General features: G+C 42.0%; 1 protein-coding gene across 2 annotated transcripts; it reads right to left on the bottom strand.

The window, feature by feature from the left end:
- Positions 1–477: 477 nt before the first annotated feature.
- TAGLN3 (transgelin 3) lies at positions 478–11176 on the bottom strand. Of its 2 annotated transcripts, none has more exons than XM_088156938.1 (5): positions 10717–11176; positions 10116–10297; positions 9082–9256; positions 4474–4576; positions 478–1032 (listed from the first exon to the last, which is right to left on the bottom strand). In XM_088156938.1, exons 2-5 carry the CDS (start codon positions 10293–10295, stop codon positions 891–893), a joined length of 600 nt encoding a protein of 199 aa, XP_088013064.1. In that variant the 5' UTR covers positions 10296–10297; positions 10717–11176; the 3' UTR covers positions 478–890. The 2 variants fall into 2 exon arrangements, with proteins under 2 accessions (XP_088013064.1, XP_014737582.1); XM_014882096.2 differs by having other exon boundaries at positions 10116–10343; positions 10717–11107.
- Positions 11177–13268: the final 2092 nt, after the last annotated feature.

Here is a 13268-nt window from a genome sequence, read left to right as displayed (position 1 = left end):
ACTATGGTGACAAGTAACCATCATGCATGCTGAGGCCATGCTTTCCAGGAAGTGGCTAAATGTCTGCCTGCTGAAGGGAAATTGTGAATTAATCCTGGTTTTCCTTTGTTTTCACACACAGCTTTTGCTTTCCCTACAAAACTGATTTAGCTCGATCCACAAGTTCATGGGCTGCAGATGACCCAGCACACTAGGTCGAGAAAAATTTGAGCTAAATTGGCTGGGACTACATGAATCAGACTCAGTGGATAATAAATCTTTTCTTCTTTTTAGGAAAATACTTTGGGTGTGCCTTCAGACAAACACTAAATTGAACATGTAACACAGACTGTTAACACTATAGCAGAGAGTCACTCAGAGAGGGCTCTGGGGTAGAGATAAGAGGGATTGACCATTGAAAATATTTAACTCATCTGCACTGTACCATGTGGTCGTTGGTTTTGGCTTTTACCTCCTTTAAATAACGAGTCTTTGAGGTGTCTTTAATTTGTCTTTATTCTTCAGTCAAACAATATCATCACTGAATTGAAGAACGAGGTTACTGGTTGAAATACAAGTGCAGTGTGAGACAAATATGGAAGATAACACTTTGCAAATAAATTAATACAGAATAATTGTCTTTGCATAGTTCAGAAGTGAAAAGTAGGAGGCAGCAGTGCGCACGTGCTGTGAACTGACACACACCACCACAAAAACCCAAGTTCCTAGGCGAGCTCTTGCAGCTGCAAAGAAAACAAACCAAACCAAAAATACCCCAAACCTTAGAGAGCACTAACTATTAAAAACCAGGCAGAAAGGGAACTAATAAGCATTTTTTTCTTTTTTTTTTTTTTTTTCCCTTAACAGACCATGCTGCAGAAAGAGTGTTTTCTCCACAGACAGAGATGCTTTTAGATGATCTGCCTTGGCATCCCATAGCCTGTCATACCCGACTGTGATGCTCCCTTGTTGCTGCCCATCTGAAGGCCTATTACGTTCTGTCCCTGCCGGAGCTGCTCTTCTGAAAATCCTCGTCGATTCTGCTGTGCTTTCCTGTCCAGATACACACAGAAAAAAAGCAACATACATACATACCATCATTCTGTGCATGATCGTGAAACCACACGGGGATTGTGATCATGAAAATCGATCTGAAATTGGCTCATATCCCTTGTAATGCAATAAGACATTTTCACCATCAGTGCTGGACAATACTGGCTGGGTTAATTGCTTTCCTGCAGATAGAAGTGCTCTACTCAAACCTACAACATTTTAGACTTTCACTGTCCGTTACTCCAGAACCCCAAGGGACTTCCCCAGAAGCTGTGACAGGTAAACTATTTATGTAGTGCTGTATATAAAACATAAAATAGGGTTAATTTGCGTTGAGCCCTGTAGCTCTTAACAGCTGTAGTCCATGGGATCTGATCCATGAGACACTTACCTGTGCTGTACTACAAGTTGATACCTGTCTAGAACAACAGTAAAAACTGGTATAATTTCACTCAGTGGAGTAAATAAAAGCTGAGTGTACCCAGAGCAGCAATGGGTCAGAGAAGGGACTTGCTCATTTTTGCAGAGGGGACCTTGGCTGTCTGCAGGATAGAATGTTTGCTTTGTTGCCATTTCCAGATCTCTCACCTCCTAAGCAATATATTTTGCCCTTTGCACCTGTGTCTTAACTGTATGACAGTCCTTTATCCTCTGTCAAAACATACTGACCACTTTTGTTCAGAGTCCCTAGTCTCAAAAGCCCTTTGGATCAATGAACCTTTGTTGGAGCATAAAAGGAGCCTTTTTCTCCCTGAAAATACTACTGAAGGCCAAAGTGGCAGCTAAGAAGAGGGACAAAGTTTGCACACTGCTGCCTCGCAAGAAATTGTTCATCTTGGATTCATCTACTAGGAAGGGAAAACAAGTGATTTACGATGGAGAAGGATCAGTGTGTTGCTATCAAATGAGCCATATGAATCAGCAGAGTCCCAGGCTGAGGGAGTTTTCCATCTACCAGACCCTACTCCCATGAGGGTAGAATCGATTTCCCTGCTGTGTCTGTTTGTCCCGTGATCAGGTTACAGGTTATGCTGCGATATGACAACGAGTTACAGTCCCCCTTTTCTTCCCCACCCCTCCACTAGATGAGAATACTAGATTAGGTACCTGCTGTGATTGAAAACCATCAACATGATCCTCTCTGTGAGGGTCAGACCCTGCACTGTGCTAAGAACCCTGCCTCAAGTCCAAAACAGCATTTAAACTCTCTGCTAAGCCCAGGGCATTCAGGACACTGCAGGAGATGAACTCATGTCCATGTGAAAGCCCAGCAAAGCAGAAGGGGGAGAAAGATCCACAGGACCAGTCATTTTTCAGCATGAGTCCTCAGGTGGGGAAGTACAGATCCTACTAGAGCTCTTTGCCAGAAAGCTCACTGTTTTGGAGGATCAGAAAGCAGGCCCCTCTCACTGCTGCTTAATTTATTTTCCAGAATACTTACACAGGCAGCAAACTACTGCCAAGATCTCCATGAGAGGATGTTTTTAGAACAACTCCTATTACCTAATTGAATCTCAGGTTCACTGTGTCTGCCTCTCTTTTAATTAAAAAAACAGGAAAGCCTTCTACTGTTCTTTTCTCTTTTCTCCTAGAATTTTTTGCGATGTTGATGAGTACTTCCACAGAAAGTAAAAAAGTAATTAAACGGGAAAAAATGAGAACTGCAAAGAAGAAATAAAAGGATAGACTAAAGGACAGCCTGGATATGCTAATAAAAGTTGATTATATACATAGCTTGGATCATATAGATTTTTACCAACACAAGCCCCATATTTAGTATATGATGGTCTTACAGATAACATGTACAAGATTTGTTTCTAGGGGGGTGGAAATGGCCTTAACTGAGACTAAGGAAAGAGGTGAAGGCAAGTTTACTCACCTGGAATGTGTCACACTATGTCAAGTTCTGTTTGGCCTGTCTGGCATCACTCGTACCTCAAACCAGATATGTCAAATTTTTGTGCCAACTTTACACCAGTGCTTGTATTTGCCAAGCCACTGGATAACAAAGAGCTATGGATCCATGAACCTTGCTAGGGCATGCAAGGAAGGGGGCATCAGTCTGATGGCACTGGGGGTGTGAGACACTGGCAATGGAAAGTTAAATGGCTTAGCTCAAGTGTGGCATTATCCTAATCACTGTGGATCCCTGCACGGATACTCTTGTTCCGTTTGACATTGGTCTCTCAATTTAACTTAAGGCGATTAAGAATCAGCCTGAAAGCCCTGAATTATGAGTAACACTGGGTGGCAGTGAGGGAGGGGGTTTGTTCTGCCCAAAGGGATAGGGAAGCTACTCAGAAAACAGCTCCTGACTGGCAACATGCTCTAGCACCAGCTTTCCTTAAGGCAGTGGCTATGACATTTACAGGAACTGCAATAGATAGGGGTTGGCTATCCATGCAGTACGGGCTGGACAGACAGCTAGAAGAGAAGGGAGGTGATCACATCTTCATCCGTGCCAACAAAAACTGTTCCCACCCACAATTAAGAGTCCAGATGAAAATTAATTTTTCCATGTGGGACTTTGTTTTAGTTACATAAAACAAATAAGTCTGTCTGGGGCATAGTGATTTCATGTCTGGTTTATATTAAAGAATGCAACTGGATTTGAAATCAGTTTTAAACCTAATTATATTCCATAAATATAAATCTATTTATGCAGTGTATTAAGTTAAGGTAACCTGATTTCCTAAAAAGAATACGTAGGAGTTTGCATCTATTCACCTAAATTCAAATCTCAGATTCAGTTTAGCCAGCTCGGGGTTTAAGACAAAGTGAAGTTTGCTTTATTTTTGCTGAGCCTCACCTAGACATCAGAAAATTCAAGCAAAGAAAATTCAAGCAGTCAGCACTCTTTTTGCTAACCTGCCTTTGACATTTCTGTGTAAGAGATACCCTTGGATGGCAGAAACTCATGTCAGTAATATGCCTGTGGGGCAGGAGAGTAACTGCGGGAGGATTTCCTTTTCTTCCTGTTCCTGCTTTACAGCCTCCCTAGCCAAAACAAATGGAATTTCAGAACAAATAAACAGCTTTGCCAAGACAGAGAGTTCTTCACAGACAAGTGGTGCTCCCCAAGAAAAAAGAACCCTAGGAAATCAAATAATTTTTGGTTTGATGAAAAAAGTAAACACACTTCATGCCTTCTCTTTGCTCAATGAAGGGGTCACTACTTGGGGGTTCACAGACATCCTTTCCTTAACATTCTTGTCTTCATTAGTCTTTCTGTCTGACGTGAGAGAGCAAACCTGATGACAAATGTACACTTTTCCTGCTTCCCTTCTCTAGCCTCCAGAGAGAAAAACCTCCCTAATACAAGGCAACTTGGGAAATATTCTTCCCTTCCTTTCCCAATAAATCTCCTTGAAGCCTAAAGGCAGATGGTATTATCAGCTTCCCAGGGAAGACAGCTCTGGGCAGCTGAGCTCTGGACTTTACCTGTGGAACCAGGAGGGATCTCCTTTGTAGCAGCCGTCATCCTTGGTGACTGCCAAACTGCCCAAAGCCATTAAGGTTCTCTGCACTGCTGCCATGTCCTTCCCTAGAAAGCCAGACAGTGGAATTAACATAGGAAATCCTTGCACAACAAATAGCTTGGCACACTGAAAAACAGTTTTATCTGATGTATTAACTAACTCCCTCAGGTCCCTGAAGATGTGCATTAATAGAATTATAAATGCTATCTTACCATTGCTGAAATAAAAGTACTTAATGCAAGAGCTTATTAAAAGTCAACAAAGGGACAGAGCTAAAGCAAAACTTACTTTTTCAGACATTTCTGGATTTCCAGGCCTTTGATTATTTTAATGCCTTCCTTCATACCATTTTAAGTCTATAGACTCCCTTTAACAAAATTTTCTCCTAAGGAGAGATTACTTTGGTGTACAAATAATGGTAATACAGTCAGTGAAATGTGGCTGAAGGAGAATAGTGTGTTAAATAACAGTGCTGTGTCTCAGTTAATTCAGAGTAAGTTTGATCCCTGTGCTAACAGAGGTCACAGCAGTTCTGGGAGCTCCTGTGCAGATAAATTCTATTAGTCCTTCCCAAATTAACCATTGAAACCCCTCCCTAAACCTTCCTACAATGCTATTCAGTGTCATACCTTTAATTTTTCCCATTTGGCCCACTATTTTTCCACATTCTCCCTGTGCTATCTCACTTCATGCCTCACTTTAAAAAATCAGGGCTTGTCTCATCATTAGCCAAATAAAAGTTACATAACTCATTACCCAATCCAGACATGCTGCTTTCTAGCAAAAATAAGTTGGAGCAGGTATTTTCAATTGTGTGAGGTAGTAAGTTATTGGAAATCTGCCTTTTCTTCTCCCTTATGAAATCCTTCCATAAGCTTTTCTATTACTCCCCTCCCCTCTTTCAATCCAGTTCTTCCTCTTTCCTAAAGTAATATATCTAGTTAACAGATCTGATTCTGGTTCTTCACATGTGAAAATAAGCAATTTAGAAAAAAGGAGACACCAGAGACAGGATGATAACAGAATTCAGAAATACCTCCAGTGGACCAGTATTAATGAACGTCACTGTAGACGAGCTGGAGCACAGAGGGAAGGGAGCAGTGCACACTCTGTGTTTATGTAGTGCATCACCCTGCCTACAGGCAGATGCAGTCCAGGGCTCTGTAACAGTGGCTGAAGTGAGGACAGCACACTAAAACTGAAAACACTACCAGCTTCCAACTGTGACTGTCATACAGACTACTAAAGTTTATAAAAATCCTATCTGCAGGGGACCATTTGCTCCGAAAATAAATTGTCAGCCCTTCAGAAGGGACGCATTTTACATCCTGTATTTTACATTTTAACGCGTTTAAGGCAAAGAGCATCAGACGGGGTCCTTGCTGGGGAGGGTGGCTGCAGAGCCGACATCCCCCAGGCTCCCATCCACAGGCACACCCAGAGGAGTTGAGCAGGAGCCTCAGAGCTCCCCCGAACAGCAGATGCACCATATGCTGCAACAGATGCCACGTACAGCATCCTTGGGATGCCTCCCATATAACAGGAGTGCAGTGACTGCCTGGGATGAAAGGGGATGCGGAGAAGGATTTAAAAGTGAATCAGCTGAATAATGACGGCAAGCGAAGGGAAAAAGCAAAAGGAACAAAAGGCAGGCAGTGAAATATGATGATCAGCCTTGCAGAGCCATCTGGCAGCCCCCCCACGCTCTGTGCTCAGCTCAGCTTTATTTGTCGGTGCCGAGTGGGAGATGCTGCAGGGGGAAACGGAGTGAGTGGGAGCTGAATGACACGTGACAAAACAAAGCCACGGCTCTGCTCTGCAGAGACTCCTTGCTGCATATCAGAGTGCTGTGGGTGAGGGAAGATCTGAATCCCAGTGGTCTCGTGTCATTTGCCCTCTGCCAGCGAAGGATATAAAGGGCTTGGTAGTCAGCATTAAAAAAAAATATATATCTATAGGGGAAAAAATTAAATTTCCAGTGCAGTCACCTGACAGAAGGGATCATACACCTTCCCTGAAGCCGGGCTTGACTCTGGTATTGCAGCAAATTGTAGTCAGTGCCTTCCCTCAGCTCCAGGACTTTTTTATTGACAGCCATATGGGCCTCCCACCTGGCCCACAGCTTCAGCCTCTCTGCAGGGACCCACACTGATGACACTCCTGCATCTCAGTGTCCTCTGCAGTGTGCTTTGAATAGCACAGCCTTGTAGAGGACCTTGGCACTGTTCTTAAAACAAGGAGGAAGGGGTCTCTGCTCACTTCTTGTGCTAAGCCTTTCTCTTTAGGGGAAACCTATCTGGAAGGACCTCCTCTCTAGGTCCAGAAAGAAGGTTCAAACACAAAGATGGAGAACTGCTTTGCAGAGTACTCCTGAAATGCTTTTTTGTAAATGTTGAACAAATATCCAGTGGTGCAGCTGCCTCTTGCCTGCCTGGAAGTATATCAAGGAGGAAGCTGTAAAAGGTAGCAAACATGTCTTGGGTGTGGATCAGGGAAAGCTGCTCAGCACAGTACATTTATGTAAGAAGGGGCCAAAAGAGAAGTGATACTTCCCCTGGATCAAGAAGCCTCAGAGATGAAGAAAAATGCAACAGATGGACTAAGTGAGTTTGAAATAGCCAACAGCAGATCATATCCTAAAATATTTTCATTAATCATTGCTAAGAATTTCAAAGCAAAAGCTCACAGAAAACAATTAGTGCCAGGGGAAAGCTGTTTCTCAGTCACACGCTTTTCTTTCCCTATGAACATACATTGACATCTCTCTTTCTAAAGAGATTATAGTGTGAAGTGTAGGAGTGCTGCAATTATGAAACAATGAAAAAGAGACTGTCCTTTCTGCCCAGCTAATGCGTCCCTGTTCAGACAATTCAGCCCTGAAGCAGCACAGATGCCAGAGGCCAGAGTTAGGGAGAGACACAAAGAGCTCTCACTGCTGTGGAGACATACTGTTTCATCCCAGCACTGAAATGAGCAGCAGGAAGGATGAAAAGGGAGTGGGAAAGTGAGGAGTCACAGATTAGCTTTGGGAAGTCTTAAAATAACAGTGAAGAAAAGCCTTGTATATTTTCCTCCTAGGTTGCAAGTTGTGTTTTGACTTCCTGTCCTGTCGAGAAAAGTGATGAGTGAAAGGAAATTAGGAGACAACTACTAGCATTAAGAGCATTTTGTCTTCAAAGCAAGTCCTTTTCCTCAGGAGGAAAGGATAAATGTTCCAGATTTTCAGATGCATGGTGGGAAGCCATCATGAGTTGCAAAAGACTGCAAAGAACAACATCTGAAATGAGTGATTATCATCCCCTACAAGATAGATGAAGCTTTTCTCTCAACAGCTTGCTAGGCTGAGGGGTGGGAAGGTGCTACTTCGGGGAAGTGAAAATCCCTTCATTTAAGACATGTAAAGATAGATTGCATAAAACACTAAAGACTGAGCTGGAAGAAGCAATCCTGCCTTTGTGCCAAAGGTACGGATTTGTCAAGCCAATCTGGCACTCTGAGACATTTACAGATCCCAGTAACTCCAGCTGTCAGTATGTCTTTTCCCTCTAACCCATTCATGAAGAGCTCCCTAGTCCTTCATTTCTCCAGCTGTCCTTCAGAGGAGTGATCTCTTCCACATATATCCCGACTGCCTGTGAAAACACACCCCAATTTATTCTCTCGATGTGTACTCCTACACAAACTATGCTGGCCAGCTTTCTCAGTGGATTGTTTTCCTCTTTCCACTGTTTGATTCTCATGGAAGATTTTTGACCCTTTCATATGTGCCTTTCACTACCCTGCAGCTGTCTTTGCTCTGAGTGCTCAGCCAAAGCATCGCATCACCTTGTCCAGGGAGATGCAGGACGCAGCACGTTTGGTTAGAGGACCAGGATGGGATGTACCACCACAGAAGTGGGCAAAAAACAGCCCCATGGATGCACAAATGACTCAGCTCTTCAGCAACTAGAACAAGCAGTTTCCATTTTGAGCATGGGATGGAGACAGACTTCACCTGTCTCAACGTAAAACCACAGGAGCACCCTGAGTTTTTTTTGCTGTTGCCATAGTGACCTCTCCTAAAAGACTGTCTCCTTAGAGAGAGAAGCTCAGCTAACATGGCATTAAGCAGTGAGTTTTGTTTCTCACAACTCATAAATGAACTCTCATAAGCTTCATAGAGGCTTAAATGCTCCTGGGAATGCATTTCTTAGCTCTAATTTAAGCTTTGCTTATAATTCAAAGATTACGATAAAATTTTGTAATCAGAAAATCAGGGTTTCCCATGTTTTTACTAGGAGCTATTTACTTTTAAATAATTAGCAGAGAGAACAGTTGTTTTATTAGGTCTGTGAATTTCTATCAGAATGATGAGGATTTGGATAACACATGAGCTTGGAAAGGTTCTGTTATGCCCTCAGGGTAATATAAATCCCTCAGAGGAAATAATGCAGCACTGGAAGAACATGGTAATGAGGTAAGGCAAACAGAAACAAAAGATAATTACATTAGAGAATATGCCTAGACAAAATGCACATCAAAGCAAAGTAAAATGAAGACTGTAAACTGACTTTCAGTTTATTATTTTTACCTTCCCATAAATCCACTGTCTGGAAAATATCTGTTGTTCTTACTCCGTAGATTTCAGCAGCTTTTAAGAACTGAGAAATTTGTTCCATCTGCTTGAAAGCCATTTTTGATTCAGAGATCTTTGCAATAGGCTCATTTCCCTTTGGATGCAAACTGTTTATTAACTTGCATAACAGCTGAGAGATAAAGAGAGAAACAAAATTAGAAAGCAGGCACCAAACTAAATGGCAATTTCTGCACATGAAATGATGCTGCATAATGCTTTTGACCTGGCCAGTTTCTGTCAGGGACGTAATTTCTTCAGTGAAAAACAAAAAAAGTGGATTGATAATAATCAAAGTATATTAGAAAAGCATTAAAGCTTTCATTAACTGAGGCAAAAGCCTAACCATACAAATCCTAATCTGCTAGAAACAACAAAGCAATCACTGGTAGAGCTTATATAACAACTGACAGAGAAGAATCCTCATGCCCAAGCCAAAAAATAAGCAATGTCAATTGAAATGTTGTTAAAGTCACTTTGGCAGAGGTTCAATGATTAGCATAGTCTTACAGCCACTGCAAACAGCAGCATCTGCCTGTTGTTCAATAAACCAATGGAATTCAATGTTTTAGCTACAGAATTATTCCCAAGAAGACAGTTATGACACAATCCTATCCTTCAAATTTGCTGTATCTCTTTGCCTTTCCTTGTCGAAACTGATTATTTCTTTAAGATAAAAGTATACTTATCATTTTTAAAAAGATCTCATTTAACTGCATGAGAAAAAAAAATGCTGAAGGAATGAGTCATGCTTATATATAAAACATGCATGACTCATAAGAATCATAAATATTGTACTGATCTCAGTGCACTAGTAGAATAATTTATCTTCTAAGATTAAGACTCTTGGTCAAAAGGAAATAACTCTGATACTAAGACATCTATTTCTGCACTGACCGTGAGCTCTGAACAATTTATCTAAATGAAGACAGAACACAGGGGCATTGTGCATAATAAAAACATGGAAGTGGGCAATTGGACAAAACACTCACCGTTCCATCCATCAACCAGGTCTGAAAATGTTGCCTTCCAGGAGGAGGGTGCTCTATCTGTTCTCCACACTGTACAATAATCCAGTTCACCAGCCTAGACTCTAATTCCGGATCGTATTTCTGTTCAATCTTCTCCTGAACTTCTCGGCTTAAGCCATAGCTTGGTCCTCTGTTAGCCATCTCTGGAAACAAGGGAGAATTTAGTGGGCAGAGTCCCAGTCTACACCTCTGAAGTATGCACAGGAAAATTAAAGGATAAAAGAGTGAGCAGCCTGCCTTAAATGTTAAACAGTTGAACAGATGTTCATCAACACTGAAAGTAACTGTATGGCACAGGGTTATAGCCCCATAGAACAGGGGAGGGATCAGTGAGGGAATATCCTTTTCCAAAAGCACAAATCAGCTACAACATCTTTTTTAAAAAGAAGGAAAAAACAGCAGTCCCCCCCTGCCCAACCACAGAAAAACAGAAGAAAAGCAAGATTTAAAATACAGTCGGTTTTTAAGAGAGACTTCTGCTATGTTTACAGAGAATACAATAGGGTTGTCAGATCAACATTACAGCTGCCTGCAAATCCAAAAGCACTTTAAAATTGCCTACCTAATACTTGCTAATAAGAAGAAGGTTGTGCATGGGAGCTTAAGCAATCCGATTAGAGATGCAGTCAGTGTCTTCTTCAGCAGAGATGCAGGGAGGGATATCCAGAGATCAGCACACTGAAAAGCGAAGATGAATTTAAGAGACGAAGGCTGCCACAATGCCCTGCTGCTGCTGCTGCATCGTGGTTTGAAGAGCAGTGTATTGATTTGATTTTCCTCACATATGAGGAGGGTCAGAGCAGGGGCGTTGCTAAGAGCCATTAAAGAGACCTGCCTCCTCAGTCACAGCCCAGGGAGCCTGTTTGTCTCGCCCATCTGTGCTCTGTTTCCATGCATCTTTGCTCAGCCTTGCGCTGCTCACCCCACCGGCTCAGATTTACTCCACCTAGTCTGCATCAACCCAAACTGCACCAAGCATCCCCGTGACAGATAGGCAGAAACACAAATAGAGGCCCTCAAATGAGGGTGACAGAAATTGCCACACATCTAGCTTATTTTCAACCATAAGCCAGAAACAAACCTTTTTTCTCCCTGTTCTGCATCTCGATAACAGGCTGAGAGTGTGACGATTTCTCCTCTTCTCTGTTCAAATGATGATAAAAAGTTTGAACAAGGGGACAATATGATGAAAAGTGAGGGAAGAGAAGGCAAGTGGTAGAATATTATTATCACCCTCTCATCAGTATATATTAGTCTATCAAATAGTAGAGTGGTATCCTGAAAAACAAGCCAAGGGGAAGTCAAAAACCAGCAAACCTACTATGAAGCACAAGGATTTTACTTTCTGCTGCTAGAAGTCAGCTAACCTCCAGTGATACGAAGGGAGCTATGCCCATGTACAGTGGTTTAAATTTTGATTATACCACTCGTACAATGTGGAAGGGGAGAGAAGAGTTAAGGCGAGACTTTTCTTGCGGTCTGATTTAATCGTATATTAAATAAAATAATTTTGCTTCCTTCTGAGTTACACAAGACTTTGTGAAATATCTTTCATTCATGCTGCATTATCCATCCTGGTACGAAATAGTTTCCTTTTGGCAAATGATTAATGTTCAGCTTGATATGCAAGGAGGTTAATAAACTCGAGATGGACACACAGTCAGTTTGACCAACAAAAGTCTTTCTGCTGCATTCTGAAAGGCAAAAAGAAAGGGAGAGAAGCAATGCAGTTCATTTTTATATCTGTTTCATAATGGGCTCTTCACCCATTACTTTCTCATTTTAAGATTCTGAATTCTCAGACTTATACTGCTTCTGATGCTGCTGGGCTTGAACAGACTCAAGAGATGAAAAATTTAATAGATGACCTAATTCATTGTTGTCCTCCACAGGCATTTCATTTAGTGCTTTCTCCTCTCTGCATTGGTAGTTTTAAACCCCTATGAAGCAGTTGATTACATAACTCAGAGTGTGCTACGTGACAGGGCCACCACTTGAGCATTTCCATCTCAGTGAGCACGGGGCTGAAGGCACAGCGGATGCGCAGGAACCAAGGCTGCAAGCCCAGCCTGGAGATCAGAGAAGGAACAGGCTGCAGCTGCAACAAGGAGAGGCAGAATATGAATTTGACATCCTTTCCTTTCAAGCAGCTCTTCAGGGCTGGGCTTCATACTCTTTGGCCAGTCCCACAACCAATAAGCTTTATTTTGCACTTTCACTTTTTGTGGTCAGAATGAAGGTACCTAGGGTGCCTGGCTGTTTCTGGTCACACCAAGGGGCTCAGTGCTCACCGGCAACAAGACTTCACTAAAGTCACCTAACTTTGCATCAGCCTCTGTTTCCTAACTTGGGGGCAGGGATGAGTGATTTAACTCTCTTAAGCTGCAGAGCAGAGGTTTCCCCCTTCACAGATGTTGGCTATGCAACCTGTTCTCGAGGGACCATTCCACACTGGGAGAGCTGAAAAGCTTGTCCATCAATATCAATTTTTAATAAGGCTTTGAAAAACTGGGAAACTGCAGAAGATTGGAAAAATGCCAGCTCCCCACCAATATTTTTCAAAGTACCACTAAACAAATCATAAGCCTGCTTTCTGTGCCATCAATCCTGGGGAAAACAATGGAATAATTTTTTTAAGTGATAATGTTGATGCAATTTGCTAAATGCTCTGTAATGTATTACAGTTGGCTACTCCATGACATGTTGATTAGGGAACTAAACCAATTCTGAAACAACATGACACATTAGAGAGATTAAAGCTGGCTAACTAGTAGATCCTGTAATATGACTGTAACTGAAAAATCATTAATGATGGTGTATATTTTATTCAGTTTGTACAGGAATATGTTCCCAGGCCTGAAATATTTAATGTTATTAGAAGTCACACCCCCCCCCCCTCCCCCCCAGGCTCCTAAGAAGATCCTGGCTCATGTGAGTAAGCAAAAAAGATAAAGAAACCTCCTTGAAAGCAGTCTACATGAAAGCAGACAAAAAGTGTCTTATTGCAGCCCAAGCCCAGCCATCATTGAAAAAGTACTTTTAAGAATGCAGCACTCTGTCCTACGACAAAATAGATGTAAAAAAAAAAAAAAGTGCGGAGGATAATGAAGATGT

This window comes from Sturnus vulgaris, chromosome 2 (assembly GCF_052056855.1).
Source record: "Sturnus vulgaris isolate bStuVul1 chromosome 2, bStuVul1.hap1, whole genome shotgun sequence".
NCBI classification, from domain to species: domain Eukaryota; kingdom Metazoa; phylum Chordata; class Aves; order Passeriformes; family Sturnidae; genus Sturnus; species Sturnus vulgaris.
The sequence above is the reverse complement of the archived record's forward strand: the minus strand, read 5'-3'. Positions and strand labels throughout refer to the sequence as shown.